Genomic DNA, 21,989 nt, shown 5'->3' with positions numbered 1-21,989 from the left:
AAAGAGGAAAAACACTTTTCGAGGCTTCAAAATGGCACCTTGGTGTCTATCTTTTATACTGTCGATAGATATTATAGGTGTTTTGCCTGTAAATGACTAGTGGGTGAGCAAAGTGACGTATTTAACTAAAACAAACTCTTAGGTTTTTCCAAAGAAAAGTGGACATTACCCTTATATTGGCCAAAAGAAAAGTTGAATCCAGTTGCTGCTCCTCATTACTTGGATGTGTGTTTCAAACCAGTTCTTGGCATCTACGTCTGCGTATCTTTGAGCACTGGTCCGTGTTAAGTTGATTTTGACATTTTTCCAAACTAGTATTTTGCAATTGTCCTCTGAGTCAGTGTTTCCCATCCACTCTGCCGGCCCACATAGGTGTGGCGTGGAAGATTATCTGGCTCCACCTGATTAATACCCTAAGCGACCGGCGTGAGTAACGGGCAGAACAATTACATTATCCTCCCCTAGAGGGCGGTACAACTACCTGCTCTAATTAAATGGGTTGCCAACCGCCAGTAAAACAGTAGAAGACGCAGAAGAAATTACATCATAGTCATGCTGTGAGTGAGACAACGAAGCCCGTAATAGCAATGGATAAATATTTGAAAAGAAAAAGTAGTCAATCTGACCTGGGTCCTAGAAAAAATACAGACTGGGGAAAAATTATCAGTACGCTTTTTGTGACATTTTTGTTTGATGGTGTGCCGTGTGATTTTTCTAGTGTGAAATATGTGCCGTGGCTCCAAAAGGTTGGGAAACACTGCCCTGAGTAATTTAACTAAAGCTTTCACCACACCACCAGGGGGCAGGATTACCAGAGGGCGTGGCGTGCGTTTTTCCACTCTTGCCTTCTGTTTTTGATTGTTTTCTGTGATTTTATTCTTCTTTGTGTGTGCTGACATTTACCTCGTTTTCTTAAGAGGCTTTGCCTTTTGTCAGGCTACAATTCTAAGCAGAAATAGTGCTTAATGAATTACAAGGGTAAATACTTTACTGCGTTCTCTTGTGGTATAAACTGGTATTACATGAAAGCGCAGCACAACCCTACTTCATCTTCAATCTTCATATCTTGTCAACACAATACACAGATAAATGGATCATATATTCATGGAAGCTGTTTCTTCACATTTAATTACACATAACAATTAAACTATATTACACTCATGAATTTACAATAAGCACTTTAAAAATACTTTTTAAGTGCATTATTTTAGTCAACCCTTCTGAGACTTTATCTGTGAAATAGTTCACTGTTTGTTTGTTTTTTATCCATTGTTGAGGATCAGGGGATCCAAAAGTGAGATGTTGGCCACCCTTATGCTCACCTTGGCCATTTTGATGCATCAGCGATATATACTGAGAGAAACCTGAGAGTTTTTTATTTTCTGGGTATCATTATTTTTCGGCTCACTGCTGTGCCGCCTTCTCAGAATATGCCAAGTATTTCATACGCATTGCAGTGCTATCTGTAACGTCGTGTTTGAATAGGGCCATTACTAAACATTTACATAACAGAGACCATGTTTTAAGGACCAAAATGCTTTACTTTCACAGACAGATAAAGGCCATTTTTCCTACAGACTTCTTGTCTTATAGGTGCTAAGAGAGAGCATTAGAGACTGTTATGGACTGAATAAATAGCTGTAATTAGGACTTGCTGTAGTGTTTTTCTAACAAAGGGATAAAAGAGAGAAATGAAGCTACTGTGTAGTAAGATAGAGGCAAGAAAAACCTTTTGTGGCATTTATAAAGCTGTGCTAAGCCTCAAAAAGTGCAAAGGTGGAAGAAGTCCTCAGGAAAAGGTGTCATTTGGGAGTGGTGTGTGTGTGTGTGGGGGGGGACTGCAGGCTCCTCTTATCAAAATGCATCAGCGGCACCATGAATCTACAAAAACATGTTGCGCTCTGAAGTGCACCCTCAAAAGCTAGTCATTTGGTCTTTGAGATTCATGAGCAAACAAGCCGACAGGAGCTCAGGGATATTTTTTTCCATGCTCTTGAGATCTCTACATACAAATATCTGAAGGTTTGCATCCTATGAGTATACACCCTTTTGACGATACAGAAAAGCAAGGCCCTTGTAATGTTTTTGCAGGGATACGTCAGAGCTGCCTGCCACATTCGCCTCCAACAAGCTGCTCTGCTGCAATGAGAGATGTGACGTCATCCAGGAAGTGGAATCATTATTTTATTTCTGAGCCATAATATCCAACATAGCATACACATTCATTCCAAGTCTGCTTTGCATTGAGAAGCTGTTGTTTTTCTGCTGAGAAACATTCGTCAGTTCCATTAAAACGCAGTCACTTATTCGTTGAGTTAATTGCAGATGCCATAAATGTGAGATTAAAACAGCTAGATGATAGTTAGAGAATCTTTCCACTGAAATCAATGCTGCCATTACGGTATTTAATCGAGTCATTTGCAAAAGCAGGCCTTGTGTTACGGGGTGGCAGTCACACCTCAAGGCAATGTTTGGAAAGTGCACTGGCAAGTTGCTGCTTTCTGAAAAATATCTTACAAACAATGCACACAAACTTGACTGATGTTAAACTCCTGATTTCTCTCTGTGCAGGTAATGGGTATGTCTGGTTCAGACGTTCTCTTTAATGTAAAGAAAAAAGTAGGAGGCAGTGAGCAACATTGCAGGCAGAAAAATGGGACTGTTTGTCATCAGCCAAAAAGATTTCAGTCATTATTTTATGACCTTTATTTTGAGGTCCATATTTTTATTCGTAGACTCTAGCAGGGGCAGCACAATGGTGCGCTGCTTAGATCCGAGAGAAGAAAAACTCCCTAAAATCAAGGATTTAGAGCAGACTGAAGTCTGAGCTTTACTTCAACATATCCCGATCTCATCATCATTAGAAACTATGCCCATCGTTAATATGAGCATACACAGCTGAATTAGTTTACATGTAACATATCCTTGGATTATATTTCTTATTATGTGACAGTAGCACTGGGTCAGATTTCTGACTACTCTATAGCTGCAAAACATACACAAATTAGATCAGGCTGTTTGTTTTAGTGTGTGAATTGGTACTCCTCTAGTATATCTTCAGTTACCGCATGTTACCCACGAGTCAACATTGGCCATGGTCTCCTCTTTTATAGTCTCCGAACAAGTCTGCTTGTAAGGTTTTCTTAAAAGCCACATCTAAACAGGAAAGGTCAGCTGTCTGCACTTATTCTGTCTGCTTCAGCAAATAGAAAACTTTTTTTTTACCCAGATGGACATGCTCACTAACCCGTGTTTTAGCACCGGCTCAGTCCCGGCAGAATCTGTTACTTCTTGTTCTGTTGACTTTTTATGCTGTCTGTAACACCACAATATGCCTCGTTTGTCAACATGAAAGTTTAAAGGAGACAGAGTAAGTAATCCCTGTAACCCCAAAGCTCAGGCTTTAGACAGTTTTCAGACAGAGCCTCTGTTTCAGACAGTTCTGATCTACCTTTTAGGTCAGTGAGAGGGGATATTCCTAATATGGTCATCTCAGGAAAACCGGTCTGGCCAGGTGCACAGAATTCCCACCCATTTGTTGTTCAAACTCTCTGTTAATAAGGGACAGGAAGAAAACTTGCTTAAAGAGAGGGGATTGGGAGCTAAAAGGATGGATGAACTTGGGGTTATTTTGAATCGTGAATCATGCAGACCTACTCTGGTAGAGTCCAGAGTCTCCCCTTTAATATACATTAACGAAAAAAGAACATCTGACTTTTTCTACAGTAACAGAAATTCTTCTCTGTCTGCATGAACGCAAAATTCTCTCTCCCTTATCTGTCTAGCTGCTGATAACACCAGCGTGTTTGCAGAAAGTCATCGTGCCGGATCGTAATAGGATTTTCTGTTACAAGATGTTATTAGATACAAAGGCTTGAGCGAGGCCCTATCACTTGAGGGTTACTTTGAAATACTAGGAGCAATATTACTGCTCATAGATTAGGGATCAGTCTATGCCATGTGCTTCCTGAGAGTTTGCTATTGTACACATGCAAGTGTGCACAGCCTTCTGTGGAAGGAAACCATTATTTGACTATGAAAAGAAGAGTTTGAGCTCATGTGCAAGTTGGTGGATTCAGATTTCAACCACGTGCATCTCTGTCTTCATTTCTTTCAGGTGTACCAGTATATGCACGAAACAATTACAGTGAATGGCTGTCCAGAGTATCAGGCCAGGGCCACGGCTAAGGTAAGAACTGTGTTGGAAATTTGGCTCAGCAATAAAATCATAATATATAATTACTGAAAGCTGTAACTAATGACTCGGGAGCTGTCTTTTAATCACTTTACCCAGTGATTTCATTCTCATCATTTCATTTCATTTGGCCAAAGCTGCCTGAAATCAGCAAACTACATCCTTTGATAATGGCCCTCATTAAGAGTGTGTGGGTCATCAAGCAATGACACACGAGTGCCAGTTTTCCAAGAATAAAACCAAAGCGTCGCTGTTAGTCTCATCTGCTAAAAGACTGTCTAACAGATTCACATTTATGACATTTCATTTCTTTATCTATTGAGAGAGCACACACATAAAAGGCAAACAAGTTTGTGTTTACACGGGATGGGAACAACTAACATATTTTACATCCTTTTTTTCAAACCATTTTCTTTAACTTCAAGTTTACACGTATATTTGACCACAGACAAAATGTGCAGATGGACAGGCAACTAGCTGTAGACCAGAGTTATCTCATTGATATAAATTACGAACATTTTATTAATTTGTTTGTTTGGAAAGGTCTAAGATTCTTCTTTAACCTGATATACACTGACTGGCTACTTTGTTAGGTGCTCATTAATGAAAACATCTAATCAGCCAATCATGGCAACAACTTGGTGTGCTTAGGCATGCTCTAAGCCACCTGCTGCAGTCCAAACAGAGCATCAGAATAGAGACAAAAAGTGATTTAAGTGAGTTTGAAAGTGACATGGTTGTTTTTGATCTGAGCAGTTCATGAACTGCTGAGCTACTGGGATTTTCCCACAAAATCACCCCTCAGGTTTACGGAAAACAGTCCAAAAGAGGGAACGAGAAAAATCCAGTAAGCAGCAGTTCTCTGGGACAAAATGCCTTGTTGATGCCAAAGGTCAGGGGAGAATAGCCAGACTGCTTCAAGCTGACAGGAAAGCAACAGTAACTCAAATACAACAAAAGTATTCAAGTATCTTCCCTTCTATCAATGATTCAGGCTGCTGGTGGTGGTGGAGAATGGTGTGGGGCATATTTAGCACAATTTGGGCCCTGTGGTACCAACTAAACACTGAATAAATGAGTTCATTGTACTCAAACGGCCTCCACACTCACCAGATCTCAATCCAATAGATGTGATGGATGTGACGCAATTGGAGATTCTCACCCTGGATGCGCAGCCGATAAATCTTTATCTGCAACGGCGTGATGCTATCACGTCAATATGGAACAAAATCGCTGAGCAATGTTTCCAGCACCTTGTTGAATCTTTGCAATGAAGACAAAACAGGAGTTTGCATTTCAAGGTAGAGGTGTCAAAAGGTTGAAAATACTGTTGGTCAAAATGCTGTTAGTCAGTTTTTAAATTGCGATTTAAGAACTGACACTATGTTCATGTAGGAAAAAGGTATATGTTAAGGCGTTGTATATGGAGAGTGTTGGCAGTGCTCACCTCAAAAATAATTTGCAGTATAATTAGAGCTGGGCGATATGAGATTTTTTCATATCACGATATGTTTTTTTCATTTCAGGCGATAACGATATCTATCACGATATAAGCCAAATAACTATATTTGTAAGATTTAAATGTGCCGTTGCTCACAAGTAAAATGTGAAATAATCAGCAGCTTGTTTTTATTTAAACATTTATTTCCCATAATAAGTTCAACAGGGTAGATGTACTTAAGGAACATGAGACTTTTTCAGATAAATAAAGGCAAATATTGCAAACTACACAAAAGGCAGCCGCTAAAGCGTTTAAGTTTCAAAATAGAACAAACGAAACAGACTAAACTGTCAATTCCACTTAGAAACAAAATATTAATTCTAAAAATAAATCTTAGTTTGTTTTACAGAAGAACAGACAAAACTGACTAACTTTTGTCAATATCAAATAAACTGAGAACTAAAAGGAAATTCTCAATCTCTCCTTGTTGTATATCTTAGCTTTTCAAACAGTTTTAACAGTTACTTTAGTCTGACAAAAGCCGAATGATGAATTAGCGCTTCCAGTCAGAGACTGAGGCTACGTCCACACGTACACGGGTATTTTTGAAAACGGAGATTTTCCGTTTTCGTTTTAAAAAAGAATCCCGTCCACACATAAAGGCAGAAATGAAGGAAAACGCTGCTATGAACATGCCAAAGCAGCAGGTGGAGCTAGATTCCTAACCGTGCAGAAATGTTGGCCAATCAGAAGTCTAGAAGCCTCGGTGGGAAAAAGTAAACAAAGCTGGGGCATAGAAGCAGAACCGAGTCGTATGTGTGGAGGGACAGTAACTGTGTGTATATGTAAGCATTTAAACACTGCAGAGAGTAGAATTAACAGTAACAGTATTGTAGAAATTCATTTCACCGAAACAATAACGTGGCGCACAGTGTGACGCATGCACCAGTTTATTGTATTTCCAGACTTGTTTTCGGCACAATTTACAGTGCACGCTACTCTGTTTTTTGTCAGACTTGAAATAGCCGAAATACCTTCACACTACGGAGCTTCTATGGCTCTTCCGTTCGACAATCTCCGGCATTGGAACCATCATCTGTTTTCTCTTCGGTCACGCTCGGTTGATTTTTCTAGTCGGCACACTCATTTCCTCCATTACGCGCTGGCTCCATTACCCGCTGGCTGCTTCCCAAACAAACACACGTGCGGCTTGGCACTTGTGCTGTACGTAACAAGTCACGCGACGTGACGCTGCGGCTGTGATTGGTTCGGCTCTGCGCTACTTAATTTGGCTGACCTTTTTTTTCTTTTTCTTTTTTTTTTTTTAAGAGGACAAGAGCGGCGAGGTCTATCGCGATAGCTTAATTTCTCTATCGAGTAAAAGTTATATCGCGATACATATCGTTATCGTTCTATCGCCCAGCTCTAAGTATAATCGATCATTTCTGCGTAGGGACTGTCAGAAGGTGGTGCTGGTGTATTTAAGCGGCTGCTGTAGAGTTGTTGTTTGAGGGAAAATAGCACGACTCATAAGGTCAAACAAAGTTGGAATCAATACTGTCAGAGTACACTTTACCAGAAGAAAGACAGGCATTACAGACCAGAACGAGCTAAATGTTTATCTCAAAGGCTGAAGTAGAAGCTCTTCATCCTTGACTCAACAGTCATCAGTTACTTAATGTCTTTCATTCGAGCTGTAAATCGGTCTTTAATTATGTCTAATAGTCCTCAAGACTCTTCCAATCAGCAGCTGCTGGATTCTCTTCAACTCATTCAACTTATTTCTCTTATGGAAACACAGTTGTCTTGACTTTACCTTCTGAATGTTTGCATTCACGAGCTTTCATTTATTTACAATTCAGCACTCAGAACAAACAGAGCTTTTGATTGAGAGGTCATAAATGTCATGGATGCAAATAATTGTTAAAAAAACCCCATCTTTTTTATGCTTTGGTTTATCCCACCTGATTATTTAAGATGTCCAACGATTTTTTTTCTTCTGCTGGCTATTTAGAAAAGGTCCCATCCATATCACAGGTGAAAGAGGTGCACTGCGTGAGTGGAATAAGCAGATTGTGGTATTCAAAAGAGATGAGCTTGACCCGCTTGACTGAAGCAGGACGTTTCATCAGCACATCACAAGCAAGAGACACAAGCTTTCATGAAAGAAGATAAAGAGAGGGAGAGATTGCCTGATTTAAAGTGCAGAGGAGGAAGAGAAGGGTGGGATGCGATGAGGAGCACTCATAGAGCATGTCCTTCATTGGTTCAGTGTAGAGTCCACTCCTCTCATCGCCGCGAGTGGGTGGAGGACGAGAACAGAAAAGGATGACATAAACAAAGGGATACAAGTCTTTGTGTATGAACACAGAGAGGCTTCAAACGATGAGAGCTGCTTGCCAGTCCTTTTCTCATTTTGTTTGGCTCCACTAACGCTACACCTCCAGAATAGTCCTGCAGAGTTTGGTAAAATACAATTCAATATCTGTTAAAAGGAATCACTCAATATTTTAAGAATTACATCTTTTCACTGTTTTACTTTGAGTTAGATAAAGAGATCAAATCCTCATGCCTGCTGTTAACTATTGAGCTAGAGCTGGGAGGTGGTTAGCAGAGGGAAACAGCTAACTTAACATTCAGAGTTCAAAAATTCTCCTTCCAGCACCTGTCAGTCACTAATACTGTACATGTTGCATGTGTCAATCTATATAGAAAGACAGACATTTGTGGGAGGCATCTTTTAAAATGAAAGGATTATGTCTGCTATAGCTGGAATGCTCTCATGAGAGGAAAACCAGGCTATTGGGGGCCCCCAATTTTACAGTGACAGGGGTCTCCAACTTAAATGAGCTGTAGGCTACTGCTGGCACTGTCATCTCATGTGAGGGCCACTTTAGTGTTCAATGAGTACAAAACAAACATGAAAACACCCACAAATGTTTCAGAAAATGTAGTGTTGAATTTTTAATATTATATAACAAGACAAAACTGCAAATGTGAACGCAATTTTTTAACTAACTGAAGCCTTTCATTGAACTACAAACTGGTACTCACTTTCTGGCCCGACATGTGGCATCACAGTTTTGTTCGTATTTAACAAAATAAAAATGCAGACATAAGTGTGCACATTAGTTTTTGACTGCTAGCGAAAATTGTTTTTTTTTACAAATAACTCTCACTGAACTAACACAGCCAATCCCTCAACATGGTTTTACTTTCTGCTCATATTGCCTTCATATTAAGTCATTTTTTGCTTTTTAAAGAACTTATTTTAACATTGCACTCAACAACAAACAAATCCTCCCTAACAAAAAAGTAACTTCACGGGCCAAATTGCATTCTATTTCTTCACGTCAGTATAGCAAGTAGGGGTGACGTGGGCCGCAAGTGGCCCTGGGGCTACGAGTTTGAGACCCCTGATTTAAACAGACTTCCATAAATAGACTGTACAGAGCATTAAAGATATCCTATCATCCCCCAAGTGGAGCTAGGTGTGGCTGTAGAAGGGGTTACAAAGGGGTGCCTCTTCTAGTATAATCTTCTTTTGTGTTTGTGGCTCATGTAAACTGCAGGGAGACCTCAGGGAGACTAGCCATGTGACTGAAGTGGAAAGTAACTGAAATACAGTCTTTTGGTGCGGTACAGCAAAAGACACCAAACAGTTTGGTGAACAAAGTGAAATAAACTAAGGAAAAAAAGAGAAACTTCACTAGAGTAGCTATTACTGCTAAGCTATTCAGATACATTTAGGGAGTAAAGAGCGAACTTTTTCAGGTCTCTTATGTAGTCAGCAGTTGTCTGGACCGTGAATTCCTGTTCCATTCATTGGTAATTATTTTCAAATCTGTTGAATTTAAGGAAATTGAAACCAGACTGAAATTGTCAGTGTGGTTTTAACATATGCAACCCCTCTTTTATTTTCTAAAAGAAGCATTTATCAACATGCAACCAGCACCTCCTTAAGGATGATCCTTCACTTCCGTTTATTCCATTACGGTAATAACATCCTCGATTTAGCGTCTTAACGTGCCAGAGCTGCCAGGAGTTCACAACAAATTTTCTTCCATTGCATTCAGTCTTGTGCCATTTCACTCACTTTCTCTACATGGAAGCTGTCGGTAGTGGTGCAAGGCAATAATTTCCTTTTCCAATAATTTCCTTAAATATAAAATGTGATGTTGGTTAAAATGTCTGATCCTTGAGAAAGTTCCCCATACTCCCAATAGGCCCTTTAAGGCTTTCCAGTCTAATCTTGTAGTCGTCTGACTCCATAGGTTTCTCGTCTAAATTGTGGCAAGAGTAGGTGTATTTCCCAACCTGTCAAAATATTTTTAAACAGGATGCACTAAATATGACACATTTTTAAACAAACTCTGTTCAGGGTTTTATTTTTTCTTCTCTCAGAGGGAAGGATTCTCTGTCAACAAAGACAATCGTGTCATCTTCTGAAGTATCCTGAAGTTTCTCGAGTGGGTTCCATTGTCTGATCTTAAAAATAACATCTCATTAATGATTAGAAGAGATGTTATTTTTAAGTCTTTTTCTATGTCCCTTTTTTCTCTTAAGAACAAAGCATTTCAAACTCTCTCCCTCACACATTTAAAAGTTACTTCTTCTAAATCTGTAATAAAAATGCACAAATTCATTGGGCAATTAAGCACACAGCTAAGGGTTTGAAGTGGCTTAGCTGTGGGGATCTTCCCAACTGGGAACACTGGATATTTTTGAAAGTGCTTTACTCCCTGCAGAGATATCCACAAGGACCACAATTGCACATAATCAGCATCAACATATGGGGAAAGACATTCATACTGTATTGCAGTGAGAATGAACTGCAACAGTGATGAAATACATGACAGAGTTTCGGTTTATCTCGAGTGCTTTAGTTGGTGAGAGAAAAATCTGCAGACATCCAAGATTTGAGTTTCACTTGAACAACTCAATTCACTTTGATCGCATTGTTAATTTAATCAATTCAGCCTCTAATATCTGGCCCGAGGTTTTTATTACTGATCTTAAAGGAGGCGGAGATTATCAGAGCAGCCGGGGGGGGGGAAGCAAAAAAAACAGGGAGGTGATGCTAAAATGACTTTAAATACTTTAAGCCAGACTTTTACAGTGTTGTGTGTCTACCGAGTATCCTCCAGCAAGTGTTTCATTTAAAATGCCCCCCGTGCGTGAGAGGCACCGGCCATCTGCCAGATTGTTTTTCATTCACAGAAAGCCCGATAAAGTTGTGAAGGTCGATGAGCTGCGAGGCCCGGGTGGCGACGGTATGCATGCTGAGGAGCTGCTGCTTATTTTAACAGCAGGCCAGGGAGGGTGAGTGGGAGCAGCAGAAGAAGAAAGGCGAAGGACAGAGCGAGAGAAGGAAGGAGAAGGGGGGAGTTGTCATAATGCAATAAGCAGATTAATAGGCAGCGGGAGGGGAGAGAGAAATGAGGAGTAATAAATGTGGATCTGAAGATGCATATGAATATGGAAGAGATTGCAGATGCGGGGATGATGCCTGGAGGGAGCCTCAAAGACCTCCAGTTGCCAAGCTCCTCGTCTGCTGCTGGGAATTTCGATTCACATCTGCAAAATCAAAACAGAACTCACTCCACCCGTACTTTCTTATCCTTCCTTTCCCCCATCTCGCACACCATAAATGATGCTGACTTGACAGCGAGGAACCTGTGGCATCGCATCTGTGGATCTTTGGGCACAGGCTCTCTGTTCACCTGCCACGAGCTTTCCCAGCTCGGCTAACAAGCTCCTCGGTGCTTTGTTCTAAATGTACAAGGAGTGTGCAGCTTGGCTTGTGATTCAAAGGAACTTCACCCAGCTGGAAGGGATACACAGGGTGGAAGTGAGATGTGTTAATCCGTGTGCTTGGAAAGACCAGAGAACTTCTCATGTGGAGTCTAAATCCCAAGCCCAGACCAAATCCTGACGCTTTGTTACGGCCGTCGTCGCTTAAATGAGAAGGTGCGTCAGAGGTTCGCGAGCAGCTTTGCAGTCTCTTTGTAATACTTCTAAAATGTGTTCTTCCTTTGCTTTTATTTTCACACTACAGAAGAGAATGAGAAGCTAGTGTAAGCTGCAGAGCTTTCAAAAAGAATTGCTGATTTGATTGAAGATGTGGTTTGCAAAAGCTGCAAATCAGATTTCAGACGAATATCTTTGCGCCGTCTATAATGAGGGCACTATTTAAGAAGCTGCTGTGTGCCTCTGCCTTCTTTCTCATCTTGGTTATGTTTTTCTCTCCACTGTTTAACTAAAAGGAGAAGAAATAACTCACTTCTTGCCCTAATACTTGATTTACTCATAGAATGAGACATTTACTAAAGTTTTTTTGCATTTCTTGGGAAACTGACCTGGCACAGTTCAGGCATTCGTTCCACTTTTTTAATGTGCACTAATATCTTTAGTATCATACGCATAATGCGGAACATTAGATTGTATATAAAAGGACTGGTATTACGCTGCGAATGTAATTATTCATTGTGAAATAATAATACAATAATGTGCCATCAAATCTCTTGTAGTAATTTTAGATATATCGTACTCCCCTTCAAATGGTTCACAATGGTTTGGTCCACACCTGTACTTTTCAGAGGTGAATGTAAAATAAAGGATGTGTGAGAGACCTTGTTCTTTAGAATAAAACTTATTTATGATTTCTCGTGAGTTCCCCTTAGGTGCTTCTTGGTCTCCCCCCCTCATTAAAAAATCCTGGAAACTCCTTTTGCTTTAAGGCACTTTCACATTTTAGAACCTAAGGCTACATCTATCATTTTTGTACAGTCTATGATTAACCCATGGATATTTGCATATTGCATAATATATATAATATTACTTTTTTGCACACACAAAGTTGAACCTTGTATTAAATCTTGTGTGTCAAAAAAATATACGTAGAAGTGTATTTTTGTCAGAATTCATGTCTAATTAACCGTCTAATTCATTGGAATAACTAATAAGCCCTTTACCTTTTTTTCTCTTCCTTCAGGCCACAGTTGCGGCCTTCGCAGCCAGTGAAGGTCACTCTCACCCGCGGGTGGTGGAGCTACCGAAGACGGACGAAGGGCTGGGCTTCAATGTGATGGGCGGCAAAGAGCAAAACTCACCTATCTATATCTCCCGCATCATTCCTGGAGGCGTAGCTGAGAGGCATGGCGGCTTAAAGCGAGGGGACCAGCTCCTGTCTGTGAATGGAGTGGTGGGTCTCGCCAGACTAACGTTCTGATCCAGCATGTGGGAAAAGAAGATCAATGGATTGAAAGTAGAGTGTAGATAAGCTTGTCAACCCCTGTTTAAGCTTGTTTCCAAAAATATATTTTTAGCAGCTTCCTGCCATGTATATGATTTCTAGTTTGATATGTGAGCCAACAATCACAGGAGTTATTGAGGTCGCAAGGTTGCATGTTGTGAATAAGTAGCAGAAATTTCTTCAGCTGCTGGAGAGATATGAGCATCATACACTGTAAGCTAAGCCTTCTCATTTCACTTGATCGTGAGGTAATAATAGTGGAGAAAATATTCTTTTTTTTCTTTGAAGGGTTACTATTTTTAAAAATATATATATATTAAAATCAGCCCCCTTTAATATTCTACTCTTTCCGCGGCTCTGAAACCCCTGCAGAGTGTAGAGGGAGAGCACCACGAGAAAGCGGTGGAGCTACTGAAGGCAGCCAAGGACAGCGTGAAGCTGGTGGTTCGCTACACCCCCAAAGTGCTGGAGGAGATGGAGGCCCGCTTCGAGAAGCTGCGTACGGCCCGGCGGCGTCAGCAGCAGCAGCTCCTCATGCAGCAGCAGCAACAGCAGAATCTGGCCTCTCAGCAGAACCACATGTCGTAGGTGAGGCGCTTCATTGCTTTAAGGGTGAGGGGTGGGGGGAGGTGGATGCCAACAAAGGAAAAGGAAACACTACCTCTGAGAACTTTACTTTAAAAAGTTGTGTTTATGCATGTTGATGAAGATTATGGAAGGAAATTGTCCCGCTGGAAAGAACTGAAATGTAACAGAATGAGGAGTGTTGCAGCCTAGGTTGAGGTCGAAACGCCACTAATAGCTCGTCAGGATCGCCAAGCTCATCATTCGGGCACAATGCCATCAACTTTGCTTTGAATATAAATCCACAATACAGTAGTTGGTCCACCAACTGGACTTCATTTAGAGTTAAAGTGAAAAGCTACCAAATACAATTTCAACACATAGAATAAACTGCAGATCTTTTACCTGGTTAATTTGTAATGAAATAACAAAGTAACAGGCCTCACCTGGCCATGACTCTGCATTTAAGATGCAACTGACACACCATGAAAAGGATTTTAAATCAAACAGAGGCAAAGTTATAAAAACTAAAACTAAAAAATAATAAATGTACCATTCTCTATAAACTTCTGGACCCTCTGTTGACCTGTTTCAACATATTTTTTTTTAAACTGTGGCAGAGTTTAGGATCAAAAGTATGTGCTGTTTTTTTGGACTTGCAGGCACTAAAAGAAATCAAAGGTGGGTAGGGAATGCAGATGTGCACAGAGAGTACACCTTTTATCATTTCCTGTATGAGCATAAGCAGAGCCTCAGGCTTGGGCCTCCCAGCTGTTCTTGTTTCAAGGTGACCGAGCTTTTATTGTCGCAAAATCTTTCTAGATGAATTATTCATCTTTCCAGACATCATACTTTTACTCGAAATAGTTTTTACCACGATTTGCTTCATTCCTTGGTTGTTGGCTTCATTTATATATTTATTTAATGTCAAGTATATAATAAAAACTTTCTGCTGAATGTTCTGGTGCAAGAAAGTTAAAACATTTTGCAGATAAACAATAAAAGAATTGAGATGGAGAACTGAATTTTATTCACCGTACTCTGTTTTGCCCATGTAAGCACATCTTTCAGCTTGTGTGCAGGTATAGCAGACATATACATCCCAGCACAGAGTCGAAAAGCTCAGTAGTATATTTTGCAAACTGAGCAGCCAGTATCCTCTGTGCAAACATTACTGATTCTTCTTCTGTGCTGCCAGTGATTCTGTTGTAAGGGTTGTAAATTATTCAAGCTTAAACCGATTACATCTGTGGTTCATGCTCTGCAGGTACGCAGGTGCAGCCTGGAGTGTTGTTACTTGTAAGCTAAAGCTGGATGGAGGCTCTACCCCTGACTCGCTTTAGATCATTTTTTCTTACGGTGCCAAATTAGAAGAAGGCTGTGCACTGCCAAGCAAACTAAAGCTCACTCTTGCCTGCTGTAGTGAAAAACACTCAATTTAAAATCAAAAAGAAAGTGCAGACACTATTCAGACCATGAAACCAAGTCATATCATGCGGTCCCTATTTTTGCCCAAACGTCTCAAATTATTTGCCTGACGTGTTAGAGGCATGTGTCCAAGATCTCTTTGGCTTTGATGCTAAATCCCCCAAGCATATCTCTTGTCCTGGACTTGGCACACCACAGCCTGGAATGGTTCTTAGGAGCTTGTAACAGCGTGTTGTGGTGGAGCCACAGAAAGCAAACTGAGCAGGGATCATGTTATATCAATTCCGGCATGCTGACCGCAGTGATCTGCTTTGGGATCCAAGAAGCTGCTGACCAAGTGACAAGAGTGCATTATAAGCCATTCTGTCACATTTTCTGAGTTTCTCTGCTCTCTGTTAACCAGCATAAACTGTATGTAAAGGTCAGAGCCAGATGTAAGTTAAAGAGATGCATTCATAAGTGATACTGGTGCACCTCCTCATCTCACACACACACACACACACACACACACACACACACACACACACACACATATATATATATATATATATATATATATATATATATATATATATATATATATATATTTATTTATTTATTTATTTATTTATTTATTTATTTATTTATTAGGGGTGCAACGATATTCGTATCGATATTGAACCGTTCGATACAGTGCTTTCGGTTCGGTACGCATATGTATCGAACAATACAACATTTGTAATTTATTTTATCAATTTTCCTTCTGATGATGCTGTCTGTGTGGAGCGCTCAGTGAATCTGTGTTCGACTACTCCGCCTAGGCTGCACTGTCGAGCGCAGATCCACTGAGCGCTCCACACAGACAGCATAGTCAGAAGGAAGAGCACAGGGCAAGCTAGCGAGACAGAAGTTAAGCTCTCCTTGCAACAGGCAAATTGAACCTCATTCAGATCTGGCGTTTGGAATTATTTTGGTTTTCATGTGACGTATGACCCTGAAGGTAAGCGAGTCATGGACTAAAGTAAAACAGTATGTTGGATGTGCCACGCAATGCTCAATTACATTGGTGTGAACTAGTGTGTTAGCGCAGTTAGCTCGTTAACGTGTTGGCCGTCTAGCCCCATGCACGGAGCGATCGGCGGTAGCTCGTTAACGGAGATTTGCCGTGTTGTGGCGTTAAGGTCATTTCAACGAGATTAACCTGAAAGCACTAGTGGGAACACAACGAATATGACTGCACATTTACACCGACATCATCCTAGTGCAAAGACAAAAACAACAAGCATGCTACTAACTTTAGCCGAGTCATTTAGACAGCTGTTAGCACATGATTCTCCTTATGCTGCTGAGAATATAGCCCAGAAGAAGCGGATAGTATAGCTTTTATTTTGGAAAGAGACATTTCTCTGTAATAAACTCTCTTTTCCAAAGATGAGTGATTCCTCAATCAGATACAGGGCTTGCAATATCGCTAGCCCGACGTCCCGGAGCTAGCGATTTTTTCAGTCGGGCTACAAAAATCTCTCTGCCCTGCCCGTCGGGCTATTGTAGGAAAAATAAAGGTCAATGCTTTTGCATTCTTTCAGAAATGTAGCTGGGTAATTATGTCATTGGCATTGGTGAGCCACTGTCAATATGTGACATATTGAAGTCGCGTTTGAATTTGCGCTTGTTTTTTTGCTTTCACTTTGCAATCGTGCGAACTGTGTATAGAGAGCGACAGCACTGATCTGTGAGTGATGATAATTTGTGCACCAATTCCTCTGACATCGTCTTATTAATCGTTAGCTTACTATGCAAACATGACAAGTGAAATCTCCTGCAGCAAGCTTAAACATGTGAGAGGTTGATCGCGCAGAGAATCGCTGAGCTTATGTGAGTCCGTGTGTAAAAGCATTTCAGTTCTGCTGAGCCAAATAAGACAGGTCAGGGTGAAGAAGTGACAGCCAGAGAAAAGCTTACCACAAAACGGAGAAGTTATGACAAATCAGACTATAAGGCAAAAAGAAAGTGCAGCTTTATGGTTTCATGGACAAAATAATTTCTGTGGCTGCAATATGACAAGCTAAATAACCAGGGCTGCACATAAGTGGTCCGCAGGTGCACATTCGCTGTCAAAATAAAAAACGCGCACAAGGGTTAGGGTTAGGGTTAAATTTAAAAACTGTACTTTTGAGTTAAAATATATATTTATAATTTTAATAAATGACAAATTAAAAATGCATGAACATTTTTTTTGTATCGAAAAAATATCGAACCGTGACACCAAAGTATCGAACCGAACCGAACCGTGAATTTTGTGTATCGTTGCGCGATCAACCTCTCACATGTGTAAGCTGCGGGAGATTTCACTTGTCATGTTTGCATAGTAAGCTAACGATTAATAAGACGATGTCAGAGGAATTGGTGCACAAATTATCATCACTCACAGATCAGTGCTGTCGCTCTCTATACACAGTTCGCACGATTGCAAAGTGAAAGCAAAAAAAACAAGCGCAAATTCAAACGCGACTTCAATATGTCACATATTGACAGTGGCTCACCGATGCCAATGACATAATTACCCAGCTACATTTCTGAAAGAATGCAAAAGCATTGACCTTTATTTTTCCTACAATAGCCCGACGGGCAGGGAAGAGATAGATTTTGGTAGCCCGACTGAAAAAATCGCTAGCTCCGGGACGTTGGGCTAGCGATATTGCAAGCCCTGTATCTGATTGAGGAATCACTCATCTTTGGAAAAGAGAGTTTATTACAGAGAAATGGCTCTTTCCAAAATAAAAGCTATACTATCCGCTTCTTCTGGGCTATATTCTCAGCAGCATAAGGAGAATCATGTGCTAACAGCTGTCTAAATGACACGGCTAAAGTTAGTAGCACGCTTGTTGTTTTTGTCTTTGCACTAGGATGATGTCGGTGTAAATGTGCAGTCATATTCGTTGTGTTCCCACTAGTGCTTTCAGGTTAATCTCGTTGAAATGACCTTAACGCCACAACACGGCAAATCTCCGTTAACGAGCTACCGCCGATCGCTCCGTGCATGGGGCTAGACGGCCAACACGTTAACGAGCTAACTGCGCTAAAACACTAGTTCACACCAATGTAATTGAGCATTGCATGGCACATCCAACATACTGTTTTACTTTAGTCCATGACTCGCTTACCTTCAGGGTCATACGTCACATGAAAACCAAAATAATTCCAAACGCCAGATCTGAATGAGGGTCAATTTGCCTGTTGCAAGGAGAGCTTAACTTCTGTCTCGCTAGCTTGTCCTGTGCTCTTCCTTCTGACTATGCTGTCTGTGTTGAGCGCTCAGTGGATCTGCGCTCGACAGTGCAGCCTAGGCAGAGTAGTCGAACACAGATTCACTGAGCGCTCCACACAGACAGCATCGTCAGAAGGAAAATTGATAAAATAAATTACAAATGTTGTATTGTTCGATACATATGCGTACCGAACCGAAAGCACTGTATCGAACGGTTCAATATCGATACGAATATCGTTGCACCCCTAATATATATATATATATATATATAAAAGAAGTGACGGCTCTTCAACTTTTTCCTTTCAGTTAATATTTTATCTTCTCAGACTTTTTTGAGTTGTCTTATTTTGTACAGCTGAACTCTTCAACAGTTAAACAACAGTTGATCTTTTTTTTTTATATATAGAGCACTCGTATATGTAGACCGGATCCCTTTCAAGAATCTAATTCAGGCTTCAATTTAATATTTAGATGTTCTCTAATAAGCATTGGTGATGAATAAGCTAGTGATGGTAAATTTGATTCTTTTTACTGAATCGAGTTTTAATGAGTCACTCACCAAAGTGAATTGTGTTTTTTTGAGTCATTTGATTCACTGAGTCAGTTGACCAGAGAGTGCAAAAAATTTACATTTTCACTTAAACTTAATTTGTTTCTCTTTTCATGTAAATCCTGCTGCTAAGATGAATGATTCTCAAAGAAAACAACTATTTTATAGAACAAAAAAGAGCAAAAACATTTCTAAAATTAAGCAATTTCCTATCAAAATTGCTTAATAAACATTTATTTTGTTTATTTTTATTTTATTAGTATTTTCCTTAAATGTGTCAAATATATATTTTCTCATCTAAATGTCCACTGAGCTGTGAGCCAGGGGGCGGTAATGCGCCTTAACATTGGTTGCCAACCAAGAAGAAGAAGAAGCTGTGAGCTAGGAGGGAGGGGTTAGTGAGTCCTGAGTGATTCGCTTACGATTCAGCACAGGAGGGAGGGGGTGAGTAGATCAAATGTACTGTTAGCATGTTAGCAGAGCGATGCTACTGTGAACCTGATGTGAGCTTCTACTCAGGGTTTTTTCTTCCAGTTCAGAGCAGAAATTTTTTTCTTAAGATACCAGATGTGTTTTTCTCCACAATTTTAATTATAAGCTAGAAATATTGCTGCTAACAGCAACAGGGATGAGTCAGTGAGTCAGTTGAGGTTGTGAATCATGATTCAGGAGTCAGTAAAGTGATTCTCGAGTATTGAATCGCGATTGATGCGCGAATCATGAACGAATCGTTCATGATTCACGGCTGCCCCTTGCTGAGCCTGGTTCTGGTGGAGGTTGCTTCCTGTTAAAAGGGAGTTTTTTCTTCCTTCTGTCACTAAGTGCTTGCTCATTGCTAATTGCTGGGGTTTTCTCTCTATTATTGTAGGGTCTTTACCTTACAATATACTGAGGGGACTGTAGTTGTGATTTGTTGCTAAATAAATTGAACTGAAGTTAACTGAAGTGAATTGAATCTATCCTGTAACTTCAGTTAATTTTAACACAAAAAAACCTCATCTCCAATCTTCTCCTCACCAAAAAATATCCTCCCTCTGTGTTTTTAATTTCAGAGTGTAGATCAAAATTAAGCCCTCTGATATCATCTTTGTCACAATCAGTCTGCAATTATGAGAACATTTTGATTAAAACCCATCCTTTTGAGTTTAACATAAAAATCTGAGAGGTGTGTCTTTTGAAGAAAAAAAAAATCCCTGCTTTGTCCCTTGTCATTTTAGTCAAATGTTTGGATTGCCAAACTAGCGAGATCCCTCTATTCTGGCATGAAAAGAGCCTCGGGATACCTCCAGAACATCTTAAGGAGGTGGATGGGTAAAGGGAGGTCTGGGCATGTCTGCAAACTGGATAAGGAGCAAAAACTGGATTGACAAATGCATTGGGATGGATGGATGGATGGATGGACCCTAAAAGTATATGGTGTCATACTGGGTTGTTTTTTTTTTTTAAGATTAAATGTTTGTCTTGTTGCTAATTTATCCTTTTACCACACCATGTGACATTTTTCAGAAAACAGAAAAAAATTAAACTCAGCATGACTTCATTTAGTGCAGCTGTGTTTCACGGCATTGCTCTCAGCCTGTTTTTCTTGTCTTTGTGATCTCCAGGCTGTTCCAAAAGAAGAAGAAGTGAAGAAGTGTGTGGATCTTTAAGGCCATCTGTTTGTGTTGAGGATCCCAAAGGCGTCTCTCCATCATGGAGCAAAACCGACCGAAAGTAGAAGACTCTTTCACTCTCTCCCTTCCAGTGTACCACCGATTACTGAGCAAAAACGAAGAGAGCGTTTGTCCTGAATTTGGTGCTTCGAAAAACAAGTATGAGGGAGGCTAACACTGAAAGTTTTGACTTTATAGTCCCTTTTCTAGGTTCTACACCCCAGTCGTGACTTGAATACTCCCTTTCTTGTGTTTGTAGTTTGGTTTATTTTATCCACTTGGTTTGCTTTCATCCATTTCGCAGTGGATCCTTCGCCATTTTTCCATAGATATCATTTGTACAGTGGTGTTTCTATTGATTCCTCTACTGGTGCTTGTGTCTCTGTATGAAAGACCATTGATTTCCTTTTTCTGTGTCCTGTTTTTGATGAACTCTTTTTTACCTTCTATATTGTAGCAAGAAAAGATTTTGTATCTCGTAGGTTTAGCAATAACACACTTTTGTTTTGTTTTTTTTGTTTTTACATTTTAAAATGAAATTCATCACCGTACATATACAGAGTTTAGGTGCAAATGTAAATCACCGTAAAGCAAATTGCATCTTATTCACTGTAAGGCAGCTCCTGAGTCCAAATCGGTCTTCGGTGCCATTTAAAGAGATTTACAGACGGCGCATAGAGTTAATGTGCAATAACTGCGATTCATAAAAAGAACTTATAAGCTACTCCCAACTGAAATTAATCTAGAAAATATATGTTACAAGGAGGTTCACTTTAATCCTCAGAAATCTTAAATGTTCCCGACAGATTACCAGAATGTCATCACTTTTGATTTTAACAGAATTAAATGAATATTATGTTTATTTTTCCAGATCTGTCTATTTTATAGTTTACGAGATCAGAGATTTAACACAAAGTTTTAATGTTCATTTAAAATATTATGTATTCTTTCTATGATGTGCAGATTGTTTAAAATCTATTCATTGCATTATGGCTAAATACTAGCACATAGTTCACGTGGATGTGTTACCTGCATTTTGTGTTATGAGTGGAGTGTTTTGGTTTGGGTTTTTTTCCCCAGTGGATCTGTGAGAGAAATCATTTTCTTTGTCACCCAAGTAGCTGAACTCCAGAGTCAAAGTGGTAATCTGCCAAATCTGTGTTTACGTTGTCTCCATCTTTGGTGAGCTTCTTGTTGTGGTTTTCTGCTCCGTCGTTCCCAGAGATGACTTATTTATAAGTCTTTTTAACTCTTTTTTTTTTTTTTTTTTTTTTGTTTACTGTTGATTTTCTTTACATTTTCAGTAGCTGGCTTTTACTCTTTTATTTATCCCAGGCATTAAACATCACTTCCTCAATGCGAGACTCTGTAAACACCTGTATGCTGAAAGCAGCTGGCGTAAAAGCTGATGATGTTACAGAGATTTTATTTAAAACTGCAGTGAGTGATGATTTCATCAGCTTTAACCCCTAAGCCCAAATGAACAGCAGCCTACATTAATGTGTCCCACACTGCCACATTTGACTATTTCCCAAAAAAACTGTTTCCTCTAAGGTCTACTTAATGTCAAAATATTGTGATTAGGTGACCTTAATGTCCAGGTTTTATATGATTTACAACCATTTCTGACTCTCACAGTACATCTTAATAAGACAGA

At 39.9% G+C, this 21,989-nt stretch overlaps 1 protein-coding gene across 2 annotated transcripts in view; it reads left to right on the top strand.

Annotated features, from left to right (window-relative positions):
- Positions 1 to 21,576, top strand: part of lin7a (lin-7 homolog A (C. elegans)) — a 47,792-nt gene extending 26,216 nt beyond the window's left edge. The window contains exons 3-6 of one of the 2 annotated variants that reach the window (XM_026147065.1): positions 4,118 to 4,189; positions 12,631 to 12,840; positions 13,264 to 13,475; positions 20,285 to 21,576. In XM_026147065.1, coding sequence (XP_026002850.1) covers positions 4,118 to 4,189; positions 12,631 to 12,840; positions 13,264 to 13,475; positions 20,285 to 20,309 — 519 coding nt within the window. In that variant the 3' untranslated portion in view covers positions 20,310 to 21,576. Of the gene's footprint in view, positions 1 to 4,117; positions 4,190 to 12,630; positions 12,841 to 13,263; positions 13,480 to 20,284 lie in introns of both variants that reach the window. The other variant, XM_026147066.1, reaches the window with a different exon arrangement.
- Positions 21,577 to 21,989: the final 413 nt, after the last annotated feature.

The sequence above is a fragment of the Astatotilapia calliptera genome, chromosome 17 (assembly GCF_900246225.1).
Source record: "Astatotilapia calliptera chromosome 17, fAstCal1.2, whole genome shotgun sequence".
Classification (NCBI taxonomy): domain Eukaryota; kingdom Metazoa; phylum Chordata; class Actinopteri; order Cichliformes; family Cichlidae; genus Astatotilapia; species Astatotilapia calliptera.
The sequence above is the reverse complement of the archived record's forward strand: the minus strand, read 5'-3'. Positions and strand labels throughout refer to the sequence as shown.